This window comes from Lucilia cuprina, chromosome 6 (assembly GCF_022045245.1).
Source record: "Lucilia cuprina isolate Lc7/37 chromosome 6, ASM2204524v1, whole genome shotgun sequence".
In the NCBI taxonomy this organism is placed as follows: Eukaryota; Metazoa; Arthropoda; class Insecta; order Diptera; family Calliphoridae; genus Lucilia; species Lucilia cuprina.
In genome coordinates this window covers 23,151,545-23,173,002 of record NC_060954.1, presented here as the reverse complement: position 1 = coordinate 23,173,002, position 21,458 = coordinate 23,151,545, and the positions used below count along the sequence as shown (strand labels likewise).

Here is a 21,458-nt window from a genome sequence, read left to right as displayed (position 1 = left end):
TCCATTTGCAAGCAGAAGATACTCATAATCATATTGGCATTTTTGATACGGTCGTTAATAGATTTAAAACCCAGATAATTCTAACTAATAACAAGACAAAGGAGTTTCATATGATACATGGAAATAGGAAAATGTGTATAAATTCATATGATTTGAATAATAATTCTTAGAGGTCATATAATAAAGGGGAAAATAGGAATATGTACTGAATTAGACGATCAATTCTTTGGATGCTCGCATAACGCCATGGATATGTCTTCTGAAGATGAGACTTACTTACAAATTCATCAGTGTCATAAGAATGAGACGGGACATACGAGAATTAATGAAAATTATAAAGGATTAAAGAGAAGAATATATTTTCCAAATTTGAAGTTGTTAGTTCAGAAATATATAAATAATTGTGATATATGCAATAGAGCTAAGTATGTTTGGTTGTCTTAAATTTAAAATTACTCATAACTCTGAAACTATTTCACCGATCTTGCTGATTTACATTACCAAATATATTCGGCTGTGCCGAATCTTATATACCCTTCACCATAGTGTATTTTAAACATATTAGTTTAATAAATTTTAAATTTTTCCCGACTACATTATTATTACACCAAAAGCAAAACAAAATGAACAACAACAACAACGTTTAACGAAATAAAATACAAAATACACAAGGCAATTAAACCAACAGACGTCTAAACATACATACGAAAAACACAGAAAACAAAACAAGTTAGAGTGCTATATTCGGTTGTGCCGAATCTTAAATACCCTCCAACAGCAAGCTTCTTCTTATTAAAATCCATTTAACTATCTATTTTTTAGATACTTAACTCGACAAAAGTTTTATTTCCGTAATGAGGGTACTAACATTTATTCATGTGTGGAACTAATTTTGATCAGGCCCAGAAAAATTTATATTGAGTTTCGGTTGTGGACCTCGTACCTCATTTAATAGTGAACTATGTGGTAATCAGTGATTTTCAGAAATACGCTTTATGTCAAATTTTATCCCGAAAATTTTAATTGTCAATTTGCGTTTAAATATTTTTCAGAAATGGACTATGTTTATAATGTATATGTATAAATCTATTAAGTATATAAAGACAAAATTCAAAATTCTGTATCTATATTATTATTTGGTAATTAATACTGTGAATCTGGACCTCTCATACTAGGTCCAGAATATATATCTTTGAATATAAGCAATACTTGTACCAAATTTTATATGGATATCTTAATTTAGTAATGAGTTATACGCGTTTAAGTGATTTTCGAGAGGAGACCTTGCATATGAGCTATGACCAATTATGGACCGATGGTAAAACAATTTAATAGTGAATTTATATATATAAGAGCAATATTTTTGCTAAATGTATGGATATCAATATCTGTTAAGAGTTATATGAATTATATTTTTTCTGATTTTCGGGAGGGAACCTTGTATGAGAGCTATGACCATGGATGGATAACATTTATCTGTACAAAAATAGTATTTATGCCAAATATTTTAAGGGTATCACTATTTGATAATCAGTTATGAGCCTTTAAGTGTTTTTCTAAAAGGGACTTTGTATTGGAGCTATGATCAATTATGAACCGTATAATTAATTTAGTAATGAGTTATACACGTTAAAGTGATTTTCGGGAGGGGACCTTGTATGGGAGCTACGACCAATTATGGACCGATTCAAAAAAATTTCATGGTAATATTTCTATATATAGGAGCAATACTTGTACCCAATATTATATGGATATCTTAATATAGTAATGAGTTATGCGCGTTTAGGTGGTTTTTGGGAGAAGACCTTGTATGGGACCATTTATGAACCGATTGCAAAATAATCACAGTAATATTTGAATGAAAAAATGTGTACCAAATTTTATATGGATATGTTTAAGCGTTTTTCAGGAGGGGACATTGTATGGGAGCTATGACCAGTTATGGATCGATCAGAAAGATCTTCAACAATAATATTTGTATACATCTGGGCAATACTTATACCAAATTTTATATCGATATCTTAATTTAGTAATGAGTTATGCGCGTGATTTTCGGGAGGCGACCTTGTATGGGACCAATTATGGATCGATCCAAAAAAACTTTCATGGTAATATTACTGTATATAAGAGCAATACTTGTACCAAATGTGGTATTGGATCTATGACCAAGTATGGACCGATCGGAAAAACCTTCCACAATAATATTTGTATGCATATGAACAATACGTATACCAAATTTTATATCGATACCTTAATTTAGTAATGAGTTATGTGCGTTGAAGTGATTTTCGGGAGGGGACCTTGTATGGGACCTATGACCAATTATGGACCGATCCAAAAAAACTTTCACAATAATATTTGTATGCACATGAGAAATACTTATACCAAATTTTATATCGATATCTTAATTTAGTAATGAATTATGAGCGTTTAAGTGATTTTCGGGAGGGGACCTTGTATGGGAGCTATGTCCAATTATAGACCGATCCAGAATGAATTCTATTGATATAAGATTTCAATCTGTGAAATTTTGTAAAGATATCGACATTGCGACGAAATTTATTAAAAAAACCCAATTTTCCGGGAATATGTACTTTTGTATGGGAGGTATATGAAATTGTTGACCGATCCTGGCAATTTTCCGCAGCGGTGAAGCCCTTGCGTAGAAACGAATGTATGGTGATTACTATGGAATTATCTTACATAGTTTTTGAGAAAATTATATAAGAATGTGTAAAAAAAATGCTTATTTTTTTCGAGGTTGTTTCAAATTTTGATTCATAATTTTCCCGATGTGAACCGATTTTGCTCATTTTCAATACCAAACTGCTTAGGATAACAATACATATTTTCTTAAACGCACATTACTTATTACCAAATTAAGCTATTGATACATAATTTGGCAAAAATATTAGTTTTGTATACTTCTATTTCTCCTATATTAGGTCCTGCCCCTAAAAGCGCTTTAACCGTATTTAAAGAGCATTACCAATTTGAGTTGAACAAAATTATATATGTATTTGTATTTTGAAAATCTCTAAATATTTCACACACATACATACATACATACATACATACATACATACATACACACATACATACATGCAAATTACTAAATTTTTAATGTTCAAAAAATCCTGGAATTGTAATAGATTTAACTTTTGGTATTTTTTCTATTAAAGACATGAGAAAACTTATTTCTACAAATATTTGATCAATTAGAAAAGTATTTACATATAAGTAGCTGGTGGAGGGTATTTAAGATTCGGCACAGCCGAATATAGCACTCTAACTTTTTATTTTATGATTTCGATATCATTCACCTTTAGCTCAGTAATTTTGAAGTTTTTTTGTATTTATTACAAATGTTTTGTGTTTTTAAAAGTCCTATACACACAATTTACTGTATGTATATTTACAAATCAACAATTATTTAGTGTAATTAATTTATTTTCTTGTAATTTCGATGACCAAAGAGAATAAATTAAATTTAATGATATCGCCAATGAGAACAATATTGAAACTTCAAAAGCGCTGTTATTGAAAAGTTCGTAGAAATCATTTTGCAAAGTAATAAACAACAATGTTTAATTATGGATTTTCTACTAAGTAAAATGTTATTTATATATGTATGAACTGTTAATTTTGAAAGTAGTATGACTCCACATTTCAATGGGATTAAGCATTACACAGTGGGGCAGAATGAAAATTTTTTGGAAATAAATCTGGCATTTCTAAACGGCTGATCCGATCGGGATAAAATTTGGCGTGAGCAAGTAGTATTCGAGTTTAAGTTTTGAAGATGAACCCCGCAGATGCCCCAGGGACGGGCTCAAAGTAGGGTACCTACGACATGTAAAATTTTTAAACTCGTGCCATTTTTTTTTTTGTTTTTCACCCAAATACAAAGATTTTTATATTTTCTGAAAGCACTCGACGAGATCTTGGACATACTACTTATCTCTTATAATATCCGAGTTATAGGCATTTAAAAATTTAGTGATACAAAATTTATCATACCTTGGTCCGCCTTTTTTGAATACCGGGCATAATTTTAGACCAAATGGACTCAATTTTTTTCTTGTTAGTTAGACAACAAAATTTCCAATAATATACAAAAAATTTCAGATCAATATCATTTACAGATCCAAAAATATACGTTTTTTAATTTAAAAATTCAAAAAATTTTAGATTTTTGCCGTTTTTTGCCCAAAACGTGTCTTAACTCTTTTATTAATAAAATAAAATTTCCTTTAAGAACATATAACAATTTTATAGTTTTCTAAAAGTTATCTTTACGCAGAACGCTTTGGCGTAAAAAACTTGTCCTATTTTTTTGAAAATGTTGCCACTGCGTCCTTCCGAATATGACCTATTTTTTATCAAAACTTCAACTATGGGCGACATGTTCTAAAATCCCAAAGCTGGGATCAGAAAACTGAAAGCAGTTTTGGAAACCTCAATATGTTTTCTATTTACTCCAAAAGTATTTTCCCAGCCCTGAAAGAAATGTGGACCCTATGGGCAAAAATGTAAAAAATCCCATTTTTGGGATTTTCATTCCTATTTTTGGGAATTGTGGGATGCCCTTTGACCTTTTCAATTTTTTTTCATATTCTTATTTGAAATGACAAATTTAACAATCGTTAAAGATTTCATTGAGTTTTGTTCATAAATAAAGATTTTGTCATATATTATATATTTGTTAAATTTCTAAAACTATGATTTATATCAAAATTTTAATAGGGTCGCAGATAGCTACAACAATTTAGTCCATATTTATCCCTTAATATCTTTTTTTAGTTAGATATGGAAATTCTCGACCCTTTACAAAAAATTTCAAGCCAATATCTCAATTACATTCAAAAATATGTTCATTTAAACCTGTGTCCTTTAATTTAATCTTTTTCATATTTTAGTATTAGGTATGACAGAACATACATTTGGTGTTGAATAAAATATTTGGACAATTTTTAAAAATTATTTAGTTAATTATTTTATTAAAGACTATAACATTGTATATACAATAAAAAAATATAATTTTATTATGAGCCACGCACAACAACACCTAAATCACCCCACACAAAACACCTTTCCCGCCCACCGAAATATAAAACATAATTTAATACAATATCATCAGTTAGTATAATAGATTTTTTTATTTGAACTGTTTATCTTTAACATAATACAATTAATTCTTACAACCTACTTATATAGTTAATTCCTAACACTACTTATTTTCTATAAAATAATCTGTCAAATCGGTATACATATCCAGAAGGTAATATAAGTCCTTTAAATCTTCCTTGTTTTGAGATGATAGAGTTTCATAACAAATTCATCTTTTTCGCATAGTTGAAAGAACAGGATCAGAAGATAGAATGAATAGTTGAACATGCTTAAAATCTCGATTCCTCGCTTCCTGGGCTTCTTCTGTTAACTCTCCAAGTGGAAGAATATTCGATTCAATTATTATTTTTCCATGACACAATACTTTGTGTACTGTTATCCATGGATACAGAGATACAAGTAATTTAGAAATTTCAGATGTATATTCCCCAAATCGATTTCCATTAATTTTATGTTTACTATTCAGTGCCATTAAATAGTGTTAACTCTTCGAAGCAACTCCTTGTCGATTCTAGTTATTGTTATTGAAGTAATTTCAAAATCACGAAAAAAACTTCTCGCCGTATTACCGTCATTTGTACTACCGCAACTTGGAAGTGGTTTGTCGATGTTTAATCCCATCTGAACTTTAAATTCTGCTTTTTTCCGCAGCTCTCAGTACTTTCAGTTCTTTCAATTCTTCATTTTTTTTTTTGTTGATTTAGTAAGATTATCTGGCACACTCTATATTTGAGGTCGTATGCTATGTGTAAAAAGTAATCCAAAAATCGTATTCTGGCATGAAGTGGTGAAATTCCGAAAGACAGGACTTCTTCATTAATACTTCTGCTTTTGTTTATATTTGAGAATTGCGACTATTTCTCATTACATATTGAGCATCTCCAGAAGGAAGAAGTTTCTGTTATGGCATTGCTGACCTTTCCATCAATCATTGTTAAGCTTAACTGATATGATACGTTAATAGAGAATTCCTTTATATTTATGCAAATGGGGTCCAGTGCATTTATTTCATCTTTTAAATATTCCACTAAATCTTTTGTTGTTTTCTTTGACTCCTTTATATATTCAAATCCAATGGGTCTACAAAATTTTTTTGAACCCGGAGTTGTTTTTGAACCCGATGCTTGACGATGATGGATTAAGGGAATATGAACGAATTCGTAATGGCACTAATGATGACATAAATACACTTTTGTAGTCTGCTAATGTCCGACTTCCACAAGCTTGTTTGTATTCTGGAAGTGCTGATAAACCGTCACATCCCCACTTACACATTAAGACAACATCACAGTTATGAATTTTCCTTAGTTGGTCTTCTGAAAAGTCTGACACAATTCCTGATGCTGTGTTTTCGAGCAAAGATGATATATCAATACAAGCTTCCACATCATTAACAGCAATAGGTGATGGTAGGATAGTTTGTTTTTTTTTCCTGGATCGCCATGTATGATGGTAATATATTGTGTCCTTTTTCATGCAGAGCTTTCCTTAATATTTGGTACTTATTTCGACTTAGACCCAGTTCCAACATAAAAAAATTCAGTAAAATTTGATTGTGATGTTGGAGTTGGTATACTTTCCACAATTCGCTTAAGTCGTTTTGGTGATGCATTAGGAAGAATAGTTGCAGTATGTACGGCATCCATAGGTTGGTTTTCCTTTTTCAGCATTTCGTTAAATGTATCAGCAATTTCCTCATTTGAGATTGAAAAAAGTTTTTGTGTGACCCTCTTTTTTTGACCTTGAACATAAGTCTTCGTATAACTTGCAAGGCGCTCCTGTGTTGTAAGTTGAGATTTCCGTAGTAGTTTCCATCCAACTACAAAATTTTAATCGAAATTTCTTTTGATTTCCATCCACAGACTTACTTTTTACATCAAAAAGTTTTCAATTTTTGATATGCCTGTTTTGTCTACTTTTTTACTATATGTAGTTTTTATATAATTTGAAATGTCTTCAATTCTTTCTGGCCCTTTTGAAGATACACTCCATAAAACGGAGCACAACTCTTCCTACTTTAATGTAATCTTCATTGTAGATTTATTAAATATGATACTTAAAATCTGAGAAGTTTACTTATATACCAATTCTTGTCATTTCCGATACAGGTATTCCAAAGTAAAAAATTATGAACTGTCTACCTATTAACATTTAGGACTATAACCTGTAATTCAGTCATTGATATTTCTTATTAGTGAATGAATCGAAATTATCATTACCTGTATATTTTTACCTACATGATCATAAACGAAACAGAACGAAATGATCTGTCGAAAAAATTTAGGTAAAAAATAGTTATAAAATTCTGAAAATTTAAGCATATTAGGACCTTTCAATTATAAGGATAAGCAAACAAATAGAAAATAGGTAAATATAAGATTTAAACATGTTCTGTCATATTTAATACTAAAATATGAAAAATATGAAATTAAAGGATACAGGTTTAAATGAACATATTTTTGAATGTAATTGAGATATTGGCTTGAAATTTTTTGTAAAGGGTCGAGGATTTCCATATCTAACTAAAAAAAGATATTAAGGGATAAATATGGACTAAATTGTTGTAGCTATCTGGGACCCTATTAAAATTTTGATATTAATCATAGTTTTAGAAATTTAACAAATATGTAATATATCTTTATTTATGAACAAAACTCAATGAAATCTTCAACGTTTGTTAAATTTGTCATTTCAAATAAGAAAAACTTTCAGTTTTCTGATCCCAGCTTTGGGATTTTAGAACATGTCGCCCAAAGTTGAAGTTTTGATAAAAAATAGGTCATATTCGGAAGGACGCAGTGGCAACATTTTCAAAAAATAGGACAAGTTTTTTACGCCAAAGCGTTCTGCGTAAAGATACCTTTTAGAAAACTATAAAATTGTTATATGTTCTTAAAGGAAATTTTATTTTATTAATAAAATAAAATAAAACACATTTTGGGCAAAAAACGGCAAAAAACTAAAATTTTTTGAATTTTTAAATCAAAAAAGTATATTTTTGGATCTGTAAATGATATTGATCTGAAATTTTTTGTATATTATTGGAAATTTTGTTGTCTAACTAACAAGAGAAAATTTGGTCCATTTGGTCCAAAATTACGCCCGGTATTCAAAAAAGGCGGACCAAGGTATGGTAAATTTAGTATCACTAAATTATACCCTACACCACTATAGTGGGGAGGGTATTATACGTTTGTGCTGATGTTTGTAACATACAAAAATATTGGTCCAATACCTTAAAGTATACCGATCGATTCAGAATAATTTTTTGAGTCGATTAAGACATGTCCGTCCGTCCGTCCGGCTGGCTGGCTGGCTGGCTGGCTGTCCATATAAACCTTGTGCGCAAGGTACAGGCCGCAATTTTCAAGATAATTTGATGAAATTTGGACCAAGCATGTTTTTTGGCACAAGGACGAAGCCTATTGAAATCGGTCCATTTGCGGGGTTCATCTTTAAAACTTAAACTCGAATACTCCTTGGCTGCGCTCACGCCAAATTTTATCCCGTTTAGAAATGCCAGATTTATTTCCAAAAAATTTTCATTCTGCCACACTGTGCATGCCTACCTAATGTTTTTTAAGTGACAAATTAATTAGGGAAAACTCAACATCTTTTAGAGAATTTACCTAGTACTATTATTTTTATCCATACATTTGTTGGGCATGTTTTACTACCTAAATTTTTATGAATTTTTACAGCCACTTTTTACGATTAATCTTTTATTATCCCTAAAATATTAACAAGTATTTATTTTATATAAAAGTAGTCTTTATTTTTTATAAATTAATATAATTTTGTAAAATAATCGGTATCACAGTAGTCCACTTCTAAAAGATAAAGTAAAGGGAAAACTCAACATCTTTTAGAGAATTTACCTATTACTATTATTTTTATCCATACATTTGTTAGGCATGTTTTACTACCTAAATTTTTATGAATTTTTACAGCCACTTTTTAGATTAATCTTTTATTCTTTATCCTTAAAAAATTAAAAAGTATTTATTTTATATAAAAATAGTCTTTATTAATTTTTTATAAATTAATATAATTTTGTAAAATAATAGGTATCACAGTATCTAAATGATAAAGTAAATCTTTAAATTCATGAATATTTTCAAATGCCAACGTTTTGTAGCAAATTCAACGTTCCCTTATAGTAGATAAAACAGGATCAGAAGATAGAATCAGATTATTAAAAATATCTTAATTTTGAGACTGCCTAGAACACTTCCTTGAGCTAAACTGATGAAAATGCTTAAAGTCTTTATTCCTCGATTCTTGGGGTTGTTCTGTAAGCTCTCCTAAAGGCAGAATATTATGTTCTTTGATGACCTTTCCATGACATAATGTCTTGTAGGTGTCATTTCTTTCCAGGGATATAATTTCAAAAGTAATTTAGAAACTTTTGTAGAATACTCTCCAAATTTTGTTGCGTTCACTTTGTGCTTGCTATTTATCGCCATTAGAATAATATTGACCTCCTACAGTAAATCCATATTTATTCCGGATATTTCGGAAGTAGTTTCCATATCCTGTGAGTGGTTTAACAATATTTAATCCCATCAGCTTTTTAAATTCCTCTTGAATTCTTCTTTTCTCACTGGCTCTCATTTCCATTAACTCCTTATTGTTATTTGCACTTTTGTTTGCATTTTCCGGTGTGCTTCTGTATTTTAAATCATATGCTAAATGTAGAAAATGTTCCAGAAATCGTATGCGAGCAAGTAGTATGTATTGTAATGTTTCCTCATTTATTGACCTTTGCTTGGAAATATTCGAAAATTCACATATGTAGCAGTACCAAGTAGATGATGTTCCTGTAATGGCAACTTTCCCATCAATCATTGTAAGTTTTAAATCATAGGACATGTTAAACGAATATTTTCTCTTTCGATTGTTATAGGTTCCAAGTTTTTAATTTCTGCTTCAATACGTTTTATCAAATCTTGCGTTGTTGTTTTGGATTCCTTTATATACTTAAAGCCTACAAAAAGCTTTGGATCCTGGAGTCGAATTCTTCCAAATATCATCGAAACTGGTTGATGGAGAATCGCTGTCAGCATACTTTCGAATTCTTAATGGAACTAGCGATGCCATAAATACACTTTTATACTCGGAAGATGATTCACTTGTGTTGATTTATTTATATTCCGAGAGTGCTGATAATCCATCACATCCCCAATTACAAATTAGTTGAAGATCACAAGAATTTATTTTTTAGTTGGTCTGAAGAAAAGTCAGAAGCAATCCTTAAAGCAGTATTTTGGAGTAGAGCACCGAGTCCAATAATAGCCTTCCGATCAGTTATTTCAATAGGAGATGGTATAATGCTTTTCTTCTTTTCATTTATTTTGTCATATGATGGTAAAACATCCACTCCTTTTTCAGATAGCGCCTTTCTTAACGTTATGTAGTTATCACGACTTAATCCCAGCAGCAACATAAGCGCAATAGCTTCTTATTCAGTGAACGTTGTATCATATGATGGTGTGGGTATACTCTTTACAATTCTTTTCAGTCGTCTTGGTGATGCGGTTGGTAGAATATTTGCAATTTTTATGGCATCCAAAGTCTGTTTTTCTTTTCTTAACATTGCTTTAAAAGTGTCCGAAACTTCTTCGTTAGATAAAGTTTCAAGTGAAGTTGATAACCTTTTCCTCTTTGATTTTGAGCTCAAATCCTCATACTGCTTACAGGGAGCACCAACAGTTGACACGCAAGATTTCGTGGTCATGTATCCTTTCAAAGGACTTCAAAGTTTTAAAAAGTACATTTTTCAAAAAATATTTTAAAATCCTTCTATTGATCAAACAATGCCAAATTTGATGTGAAGCTAACAAAAATAGTTGTAAAATATTTTGTGTTATTTTTGTTTATTCTGTCAGAATCAAAAGATGTATGAAAAAAAATCGTTCAAGATTTTTTTGAAAAAATAATATTGAAAATTTTAATAGATTTTTAAGGATAAGAATTTTAAAAAGCATTTTTGACAGATTTTCATCCTAACAGTATTAAATAAATATAATACAAAGTTATAATTCGTACTAGTGGACGTCTACTGTATTTCATTTCGTGGTCATGTATCCTTTCAAAGGACTTCAAAGTTTTAAAAAGTACATTTTTCAAAAAATATTTTAAAATCCTTCTATTGATCAAACAATGCCAAATTTGATGTCAAGCTTACAAAAAGAGTTGTAAAATATTTTGTGTTATTTTTGTTTATTCTGTCAGAATCAAAAGATGTATGAAAAAAATCGTTGAAGATTTTTTTGAAAAAATAATATTGAAAATTTTAATAGATTTTTAAGGATAAGAATTTTAAAAAGCATTTTTGACAGATTTTCATCCTTACAGTATTAAATAAATATAATACAAAGTTATAAGGATTCTATTTTTTCAGTCGTGGTTTACCTTTTCATGGAATTGCCCATATGTGCCAACTTTTGTATAAATATCTTAATTGATTGTCTATTACCAATTGTGGACCGATCGAAAAAATTTTTACAGTAACATTTCTGTAAACAAAAGAAATTTTTTCGTAAATATTTACGTGTACTTTAAAAACACTTCCGTTTTTTGTCACGTATGATATCCCCATATTTTAATCGATATTTTGGAAAACAAGGTTCCGAATGGGATGATTCCTTTTGCAAATATAGTATTGTCACAGAATGACAAAATTGTTTTCCAAGTACTCCAAATTTTACAAAATCTATACCGTGCGAATGTCACATACCATATGTTACTATTATAACATATAATAAAATTGAATGATGGCTATTAAAAATAAAACGATAAATGTTACTGATATGTAATACATACCCAATATCAGATGGATCTTCTTGTTCATATGGATAGTCATCTGAATCTTCACGCCCTGAATGCCACCACGCGATGCACCATTCTTTTATGCTACCAATACATGGATATGTCTTTTTTTTATTTCTAATGCTTTTAATCTAAGTTAAAACAAAATATTATTAGCATTATTTTATACATATAATCTTATCCATAAACTTACACTTGATTTTCTGGAATTCATTCCCTGGTAAGTTGAGTCTATTATCATATTCGGCATGTAAACACTTTCGGCATCCGCAGAAGATTCAGATCTTGGACGCCTCCAAATATCATGTTCATTTGTGTTAGCACCTAGTTGTGATATTGACAGCATGCCAGTGTGATTAATAACAGTATTTTCGTCACTAAAATAAAGTAGTATACATATGTTAAATATTAAAAAAAACAATAAAAATGTGATTAAAAAATATATGTACATATCGCTCATTTACTACCAAAGTATAACAAGTAGTCCGACTCTTTGACAGCCGTACCTAACTCTAAGCATGTGTTAGTGAAAAAGTACCTAACTCTAAATATGTGTTAGTAACAAAAATGTTTATGTATTGGTGCATTCTAAACACACAGAGTTTTATAAAAAAGTTAAAATTTTAAATTTGTTCGAATTTTCAATACCCAAAATTGAAACTCTGTTTGTAAATTAAAATTCAACAACAACAAAAATGAAATGTCAATAATTAGAAAAAATATTTTTTTCTAGTTTAGGAAAATTTAACAAAATTTTGTGTAAAAAGTGAGATAAAGTTATTTTAAAAAATTACAGATTTTTTGTGCACAACCGTAATTTCGCGTACAATCCTTGAAAGTGGCCAAAAAAGTAAGTTAAACATTTGAGTGTTTTGACAAGTTTAAATTTCTCACAAGAGAGTCGAATTCACACGACACTCGTAGATGTGAGAGAGTAATTTCCTGTATATGAGAGTCGGACTACTTGTTATACTTTGTTTACTACATACAAGTCAATATACAATAACAAGTAAAAAATTATAATCGGGCGAAGCAGACCATATAATACCCCACCTGTTAAAAAAATAACATATGATTTAGATTTTATAATAAAGTATTTAAGTTGAATTGTACGTTGCCTCTTATTTACTTAAGCCACTTATTGTTCAAAAATTTGTGGACATTTGAGTCAAACTTTGAAGGGGGCTTTTTATAGGCGTTAGGGGCTAATGAGGCCCTATAATTAGAAAGTTCTTGAGGGTTATAATGGAACGTGGTTTTGCATCTTTTTGTTGAGATACGAGTATATTAAACATAATTTTGAACTTAAAAGCCCTCTTATTCTGAGCCGATTGGTATATTTTAAGGTGTGTATAGGACCAATATTACTGTGCGTTACAAACATCAGCACAAACCCAGTATACCCTCCCCACTAAAGTAGGGTATAAAAAAATTGGGGGTTTTAAACTGAGGGCTTAAAAATACTAAAGACATTCATTTAGTTTTATTAAATTTCATATATGTATGTCTATTAGTTTTGGTCTGAAATCAATATTTTGTTGTAAACGTAAAATCTAAAACCATATAGTAGAATATAGGCGAAACTTATTGTCAAGGACCTAAATCCCCTGTCAAAAACCTAACTGGTGAGAATGTGTTAGTAGAAGCACAAAAATAAACACAGTTGTTCAAAAGGTACTAAATAAAAAATGTATTTTTTGACATTATTTTTTGTGTGTTATTAATGGAATGTTATATGCTAGTGAATAAAACTATTAGTTAATTATTTTTTGAAAAATATATTTTATCTTAAAACATATTATAAACACGTATTTTTGTAATTTTTCCGGACTAAAGCAAAATTAAAAAAAGTTGTGAAATACTTTTTTAATTTTCAAAACGAAAATGTACAACTTTTCTTTTTTCAGTTTTTATTAAAAAGAAATGTCAAAGAATAAAAAATATTTTTTTGTTTGTAAAACAGAAATTATTTTCGGGGTTTTAAATAAATGAAAAGTGTTGCAAAAAATAATAAACATAAGTTTAAGTGATAAGAAAAAATAATAAGTGCTAATATCCTCCCAATTTTGCGAAGAAAATTTGAAATTTAGTGACTGCGTTTAGTTCTCACAAGTTTGTTTTATTTTCTCAGAGCTCGTCTGTGTGAAGAGAATAAAAACTTTTGTTTGAAAACCGCTTCAGTTTCGCCTATATGTACTACTATATGTCTAAAACCATGCTTTCATAAATAAAGCAATTTTTTAAAAATTTAAAAGTTATTTAAAAAACTAGTAGTATATTATAATATACTAATATAGTCGGACATTGCCGACTATATTATATCCTACACCAGCCAATATGTTAAAAAAAGTGGATAATTTAAAAAAAAAGCAAGTAAGAGTGCTATATTCGGCTGTGCCGAATCTTATATACCCTTTACCATAGTGTACTTTAAACAGTGTTGCCACCATAAAATTTAGAAACTACACTTGATCGACTCCTAAATTACACATTTAAAAAAAATACACATGCCCTTTTTTAATTTTTATTTAAACATAAAAAAACAATGAAACAAAAATACTTAAATCATATACATATTTTTCTATACGAATATTTAAATAATTATAATTAATTCATTTATAAACAAAATATAAAAATAGATAATATATACATATATAGTTATAACTGAGATCACTATTTACAATGCTTTTTATACCCACCATCAAAAAAGATGGGGGGTATATTGTTTTTGTCATTCCGTTTGTAACACATTGAAATATTCGTCTAAGACCCATAAAATTATATATATATATTCTGGGTCCTTATTAGATTCTAAGACGATCTAGCCATGTCCGTCCGTCTGTCCGTCTGTCTGTTGAAAACACGATAGAGTCCAAACGGAAGTAGCTAGCGAGCTGAAATTTTGCACAGTTACGTATAGTTGATGCAGTTTGTTTGGTATTGAAAATGGGCAATATCGGTCCACGATTTCGCCTAGCCCCCATATAAGGCCCACTTTAGAAAATGACATTATTATAGCTGTGTAATTCGGCACAAACATGTTTTATGGGGATATAAATCTTTTCGTTGAATTTTATAAGGATCAGTCCATAATTGACCCTACCCTCCATACAAAGTCCCCTTCAGAAAATGACTTTATCGCTCACAACTGACTAACAGAAGCATCAATAGCGGTGTAATTTGGCACAAACATGTTTTATGGTGACATAAATCTCTTCGTAGAATTTTATAAGGATCGGTTCATAATTGACCCTACCCCCCATACAAAGTCCCCTTCAGAAAATGACTTTATCGCCCATAACTGACTAACAAAAGCATCAATAGCGGTGTAATTCGGTACAAACATGTTTTATGGGGACATTAATCTCTCCGTAGAATTCTATAAGGATCGGTCCATAATTGACCCTACCCCCCAAATAAAGTCCCCTTCAGAAAATGACTTTATCGCTCATAACTGGCTAAAAGAAGCATCAATAGCGGTAAAATTCGGCACAAACATGTTTTATGGGAACATAAATCTGTGCGTAGAATCAATCCATAATTGAGCCTACCCCCCATACAAAGTCCCCTTCAGAAAATGACTTTATCGCCCATAACTGCCTAACAAAAGCATCAAGAGAGGTGTCATTCGGCACAAACATGCTTTATGAGGACATAAATCTCCCCGAATTCTATAAGAGTTCGGAAAAATACTTTATCGCCCATAACTGGCTTAGAGAAGCATCAATTCTCTTAGCCAGTTATCGCCCATAACACAAATATGTTTACGGAAACATAAAACTCTTTGTAGAATTTTATAAGGATTGGTCTATAATTGACCCTATCCCACCTATAAGGTCCCTTTCAGAAAACGACTTTAATACTCATATCTACCTTAAGAAGCATATATGTAACAATAATATTCGACATATAAAAGTTTTATAGCAACTAAAATCAATTTCTTAAATTTTGTAAGCATGGGTCCATTATTGTCAAACACCCCAAATAAGGTCCCCTTTAGAGAATGAATTCATCGCTCATTACTACAAAATTCTACATAAAGAAGTTTCTCCCTATCAAATTTTATAAGGATCGATCCTTATTAAAAGTGAGAATATCGGTTCACGTTTTCGCCTAACTCTATTATAAGGACCCTTCAGAAAATAATAGCGATTGAAATTAAATCTCTTTTTTTATAAGGATAGGCCAATTATTTGTGCTCCCATATAAGGTCCCCTTGACTTTAATGCTCATATCTGTTCATAACATATATATAATGCAATAAAATTCGACATAAAAAAGTTTTATAGGAACTAAAATCATTTTCTTGAATTTAATGAGGATGGGTCCATAATTGACCTTACCAAGGCCCTCTTCTGAAAATAATTTTAAGACTTATTACTGACTCAAAAATGTGAGTACATCAGTAAAATTCTACATAAACATGAATGATTTGATGGTGGGTATAGAAGATTCGGCATGGCCGAATATAACACTCTTGCTTGTTGATAATTGCTTGACTAGGTTCATAGTTTTCTTTACCGTTTCTTAAAATTTCTTCATTAGTAAAAAAATATGCAAAACATTCTATTTCTTAAATCAGTTTTTGCAATTTTTCAAATTACTAAAAATTCTTTCAGCAGAAGCATTTGAAAAAGGTAATATTAAAATAAACTGAATTACTTTTTGTAGATTAGAAAACAAACATTCTTCTAAAGAATTTTTTAATTTAAAAACTTTAGGCCGGTATACTTCTGGTTCTAGACTTGAATTAAGCTAAAATTTTTCAAAGTCTAATAGAGCATACTGTCGCCATTCATTATCAAGTTGTTGTAAATCAGTGTCGAATGACGGAAATCTTTTTTTAAATAGGGATAATGTATTTGGTTCAAAAGACTGAGCAACTTTTGTATTAACAATATCTACAATAGAATAAATTTGATCACTAAAATCAAATCTTGATTTTATTTAAAGAATTGCCTCCATGTAAAATTCTCTAAAATCTTGAAGAATGATTGTTTTTTTTTTTTTTTGTGATGCAGATATCTGAGTTAATGATTCATATGCAGCAACTCCAATATAAATATCATTTATGTTTGAAAATAGGTTTTTCAAAGGGAATATAAATTTCTATGTAAGTATGTTTGTGGATCGTTTTGATATGAAATAAGTAATACTTATGTAAACACAATGAGATTTTAAATTACACATGAGATCAATTACACATGGGCTACACATGGAAATAAAAATTACACACAATATGTGTAATTACACATGAAGTAGCAACACTGATTTTAAACATATTAGTTTTATAAATTTTAAATTTTTTCCCGACTACATTATTATTACACCAAAACAAAATGAACAACAACAACTCTAAACGAAATAAAAACAAAATACACTAAACTAAACTAGTACATCTAAACATACATAACGAAAAACACAGAAAAACAAAAACAAAATAAACAACGCAATAAAACCAACCGACTTCCAAATATACAAACAGAATTCACAAAAACAAAATACACATCTCAATGACGCCAACAGCATCCAAACACACAAAACGAAATACACAGCTGAATAAAATCAAATACAACATGTTGCTTATTTAACAAAGCATGAACAAAATATGACATTTTTTTATGAAATTTTCAGAGGTTGTCTCGGATTTTTGCTGATATCTCCGTTATTTACCGACTGATTTTGCTGATTTTAAATAGCGATCTTCTCGAAAGCATGTCTAACAGTATTATTGAAGATTCGGATCTCGCCGATATCTGGGGTCCTCTAAAAACTGATTTCAACAGACAGACGGACATAGCTTAATCGGTTCCGCTATCTATAAGGATCCAGAATATATATACTTTATATGGTCGGAAAACTATATTATAGAAATTTCAAACGGAATGACAAACTTATATATATCCTTCTCACGAAGGTGAAGGGTATAAAAATATTCAATTATTGTTAAGCAATAACTTGATAAGCCACATTTTTTGCTAAAACACTGATTTCCACTTTATTTATGATATCCATCTTTTGACATCCGATTGCTAACGACCTTATATGATTACTAAGAGTGTTTAAGGTATAAATCTAGAAAATCCTATTTTTTTTAGAATTTTTCAAACTTAAATGTCGATTTACTCAAAATTTTTATTTTTGTAGCATATATAGTTACTGCAATAAGCCCTTCAAATGTTGAAAAATAAAATCTTAAACAACAAACATAAGCAAACATAGTAAAACATTTATTCTTCATAAAATCCGGCCAATTACGCGAACATTTCATCGATTTTAATCTGAAAATCAACAATTAAGAGTGCTATATTCGGCTGTGCCGAATCTTATATACTCCTCACCATAGTGTATTTTAAACACATTAGTTTTATAAATTTTTTCCCGACTACATTAATATTACACCAAAAGCAAAACAAAATAAACAACAACAACGCTAAACGAAATAAAAAACAAAATACACAAGGCATCTAAACCAACAGACATCTAAACATACATATCGAAAAACACAGAAAAACAAAATAAACAACGGAATAAAACCAACCTACATCCAAATATACGAACAGAATTCAAAATACAAAAATCAATGACGCTAACAGCATCCAAACATACAAAAAAATACACAGCTGAATAAAACCAAATACATCTAAACACGCACATGTACATCTTTATCCTATTCACAGTGTTGTTGTTGCTTTTTTAACAAAGCATGAAAAAAATGTGGCTTTTTATGAAATTTTCAGAGGTTGTCTCGGATTTTTGCTCATATCTCCGTTATTTTTAGACCGATTTTGCTGATTTTATATAGCGATCTTCTCGAAAGCATGTCTAACTGAATTATTGAAGATTCGGATCTCGCCGATATCTAAAAACTGATTTTAACAGACAGACGGACATGGCTTAATCGACTTCGCTATCTATAAGGATCCAAAATATATACTTTTATATATACTTTATATACTTTATAGGGTCGGAAAATTAGATTATATAGAAATTACAAACGGAATGACAAACTTATATATACCCTTCTCACGTAGGTCAAGGGTATAATAAAGCATTTAATTTGTTCTTTAACCATATTGTGAAATATTTTTACATTAGTAGTGTCTTTTATCGTTATATAAAACTATGTTTTGCAGATTTTTCTTGACATAATAGAACATTTGACGTAATTATAAGCCTAAAGGACCGATTCGGGGGGGTACGGTTGTATGGGGGCTAGGCGAAATAATAGACCGATTTCAACCATTTTCAACAGCGTTTGTCCTTGAACCAAGAAAGGAGTATGTGCCAAATTTCATCAATGAATTACGACCTGTAGCGTGCGCACAAGGTTTACATTGACACACAGACAGACGGAAGGACGGACAGACGGACGAAGCTAAATCGACTCAGAAAGTGATTCTGAGCCGATTGGTATACCAATCAGCACAAACGCATAATACCCTCTCCACTATAGTGGTGTAGGGTATAAATATAATAAAATATCATAAAATATTGAAAGCCGTTTTCTTGAAACCATTTCTTAATTTTGTTTTTGCTTGAAAACTTTTTGTTTATTCTAATGCAAAATTATTTTCAATTTAGCTAGTTAAAGTGTTAGAAATTTTAATTATCAAAGTTCCGATGCGAAAGCTTGCTCAAAACGGGTAAAAAATTAGGGAAATAATGAAAAACAGTCAAAAAAATGGAAAAATTCGTTGCGAAAGTTGGACCAGATGGGGGAAACAGCCATAAGGTTAATTCAAACTTAACGGGTAAAAACTAATAATTATATATAGTTTAGGTACTTTATGGGAAATATGTAAATACTCGAGAAGTATTTTGCTGTAATTAGTCAAAAGGTAGGTTAGGTTGAAGCATATTTAGGATATGAGACAGACACATGGCTCTAAATTGCGGCTGGGGCAGAAATATACCAGAAGCAGAAATATACCACCAAATCATAACTCAAGCTTCCAAGCAGAAATAAATATATATATATATATATATATATATTATATAATTATATATATATATATATATAATATATATATATATATATATATATATATATATATATATATATATATATATATATACTTTATAGGGTCGGAAAATTAGATTATATAGAAATTACAAACGGAATGACAAACTTATATATACCCTTCTCACGTAGGTCAAGGGTATAATAAAGCATTTAATTTGTTCTTTAACCATATTGTGAAATATTTTTACATTAGTAGTGTCTTTTATCGTTATATAAAACTATGTTTTGCAGATTTTTTCTTGACATAATAGAACATTTGACGTAATTATAAGCCTAAAGGACCGATTTGGGGGGGTACGGTTGTATGGGGGCTAGGCGAAATAATAGACCGATTTCAACCATTTTCAACAGCGTTTGTCCTTGAACCAAGAAAGGAGTATGTGCCAAATTTGATCAATGAATTACGACCTGTAGCGTGCGCACAAGGTTTACATTGACACACAGACAGACGGAAGGACGGACAGACGGACGAAGCTAAATCGACTCAGAAAGTGATTCTGAGCCGATTGGTATACCAATCAGCACAAACGCATAATACCCTCTCCACTATAGTGGTGTAGGGTATAAATATAATAAAATATCATAAAATATTGAAAGCCGTTTTCTTGAAACCATTTCTTAATTTTGTTTTTGCTTGAAAACTTTTTGTTTATTCTAATGCAAAATTATTTTCAATTTAGCTAGCTAAAGTGTTAGAAATTTTAATTATCAAAGTTCCGATGCGAAAGCTTGCTCAAAACGGGTAAAAAATTAGGGAAATAATGAAAAACAGTCAAAAAAATGGAAAAATTCGTTGCGAAAGTTGGACCAGATGGGGGAAACAGCCATAAGGTTAATTCAAACTTAACGGGTAAAAACTAATAATTATATATAGTTTAGGTACTTTATGGGAAATATGTAAATACTCGAGAAGTATTTTGCTGTAATTAGTCAAAAGGTAGGTTAGGTTGATAGGAGAATGTATACTACATCATATCCAAAGAAATACACCTAGGCCACAATCGGCTCCTTATCATGAGAAAAAAGGAGCTGAATGAATTAATTTTCAGTGTTCAGAAACTCAGTTTCCTGAAAGTAATTCCTAAGAATCTTCCATCCAGTGATAGTCAGGAATGTTATTTCCGGAATAACATCACTTCCAAAATACTTGGCCTGGCAGTGGCAAAGAAAGTGCTCCAGAGTTTCACTGTCCTATTCACATGCTCTACATACCTCTGAATCCGCAAGTCTAATTTTGCTTAAGTATACTCGTAATCCTGTATGTCCACTCAGAATACGTACTATCATACTAACTTCAGACTTGCTCATTTTGAGGAGATTTTTCGTCTTGCTCTCATCAGGGTCACCCCATAGGATTTTCGTGGTTCTATCCACTGTTTCATTATTCCAAGAGATCTTATGGGATTCTCACCCATATTTTTAGTTCAGCTTTTGTTTCGTCGAATGGTTTTTAGTTTGTCAGGTTAACTGC

The 21,458-nt window shown here is 30.4% G+C and overlaps 1 protein-coding gene across 1 annotated transcript in view; it reads right to left on the bottom strand.

Annotated features, from left to right (window-relative positions):
- LOC111687165 (muscarinic acetylcholine receptor DM1) overlaps nucleotides 1-21,458 on the bottom strand; it is a 158,256-nt gene that overhangs the window by 28,493 nt on the left and 108,305 nt on the right. The window contains exons 3-4 of the mRNA XM_046954437.1: nucleotides 12,155-12,338; nucleotides 11,956-12,092 (exon numbers count right to left, since the gene is read on the bottom strand). Of these exons, the coding sequence (XP_046810393.1) occupies nucleotides 11,956-12,092; nucleotides 12,155-12,338 (321 nt within the window). The remainder of the gene's footprint in view (nucleotides 1-11,955; nucleotides 12,093-12,154; nucleotides 12,339-21,458) is intronic.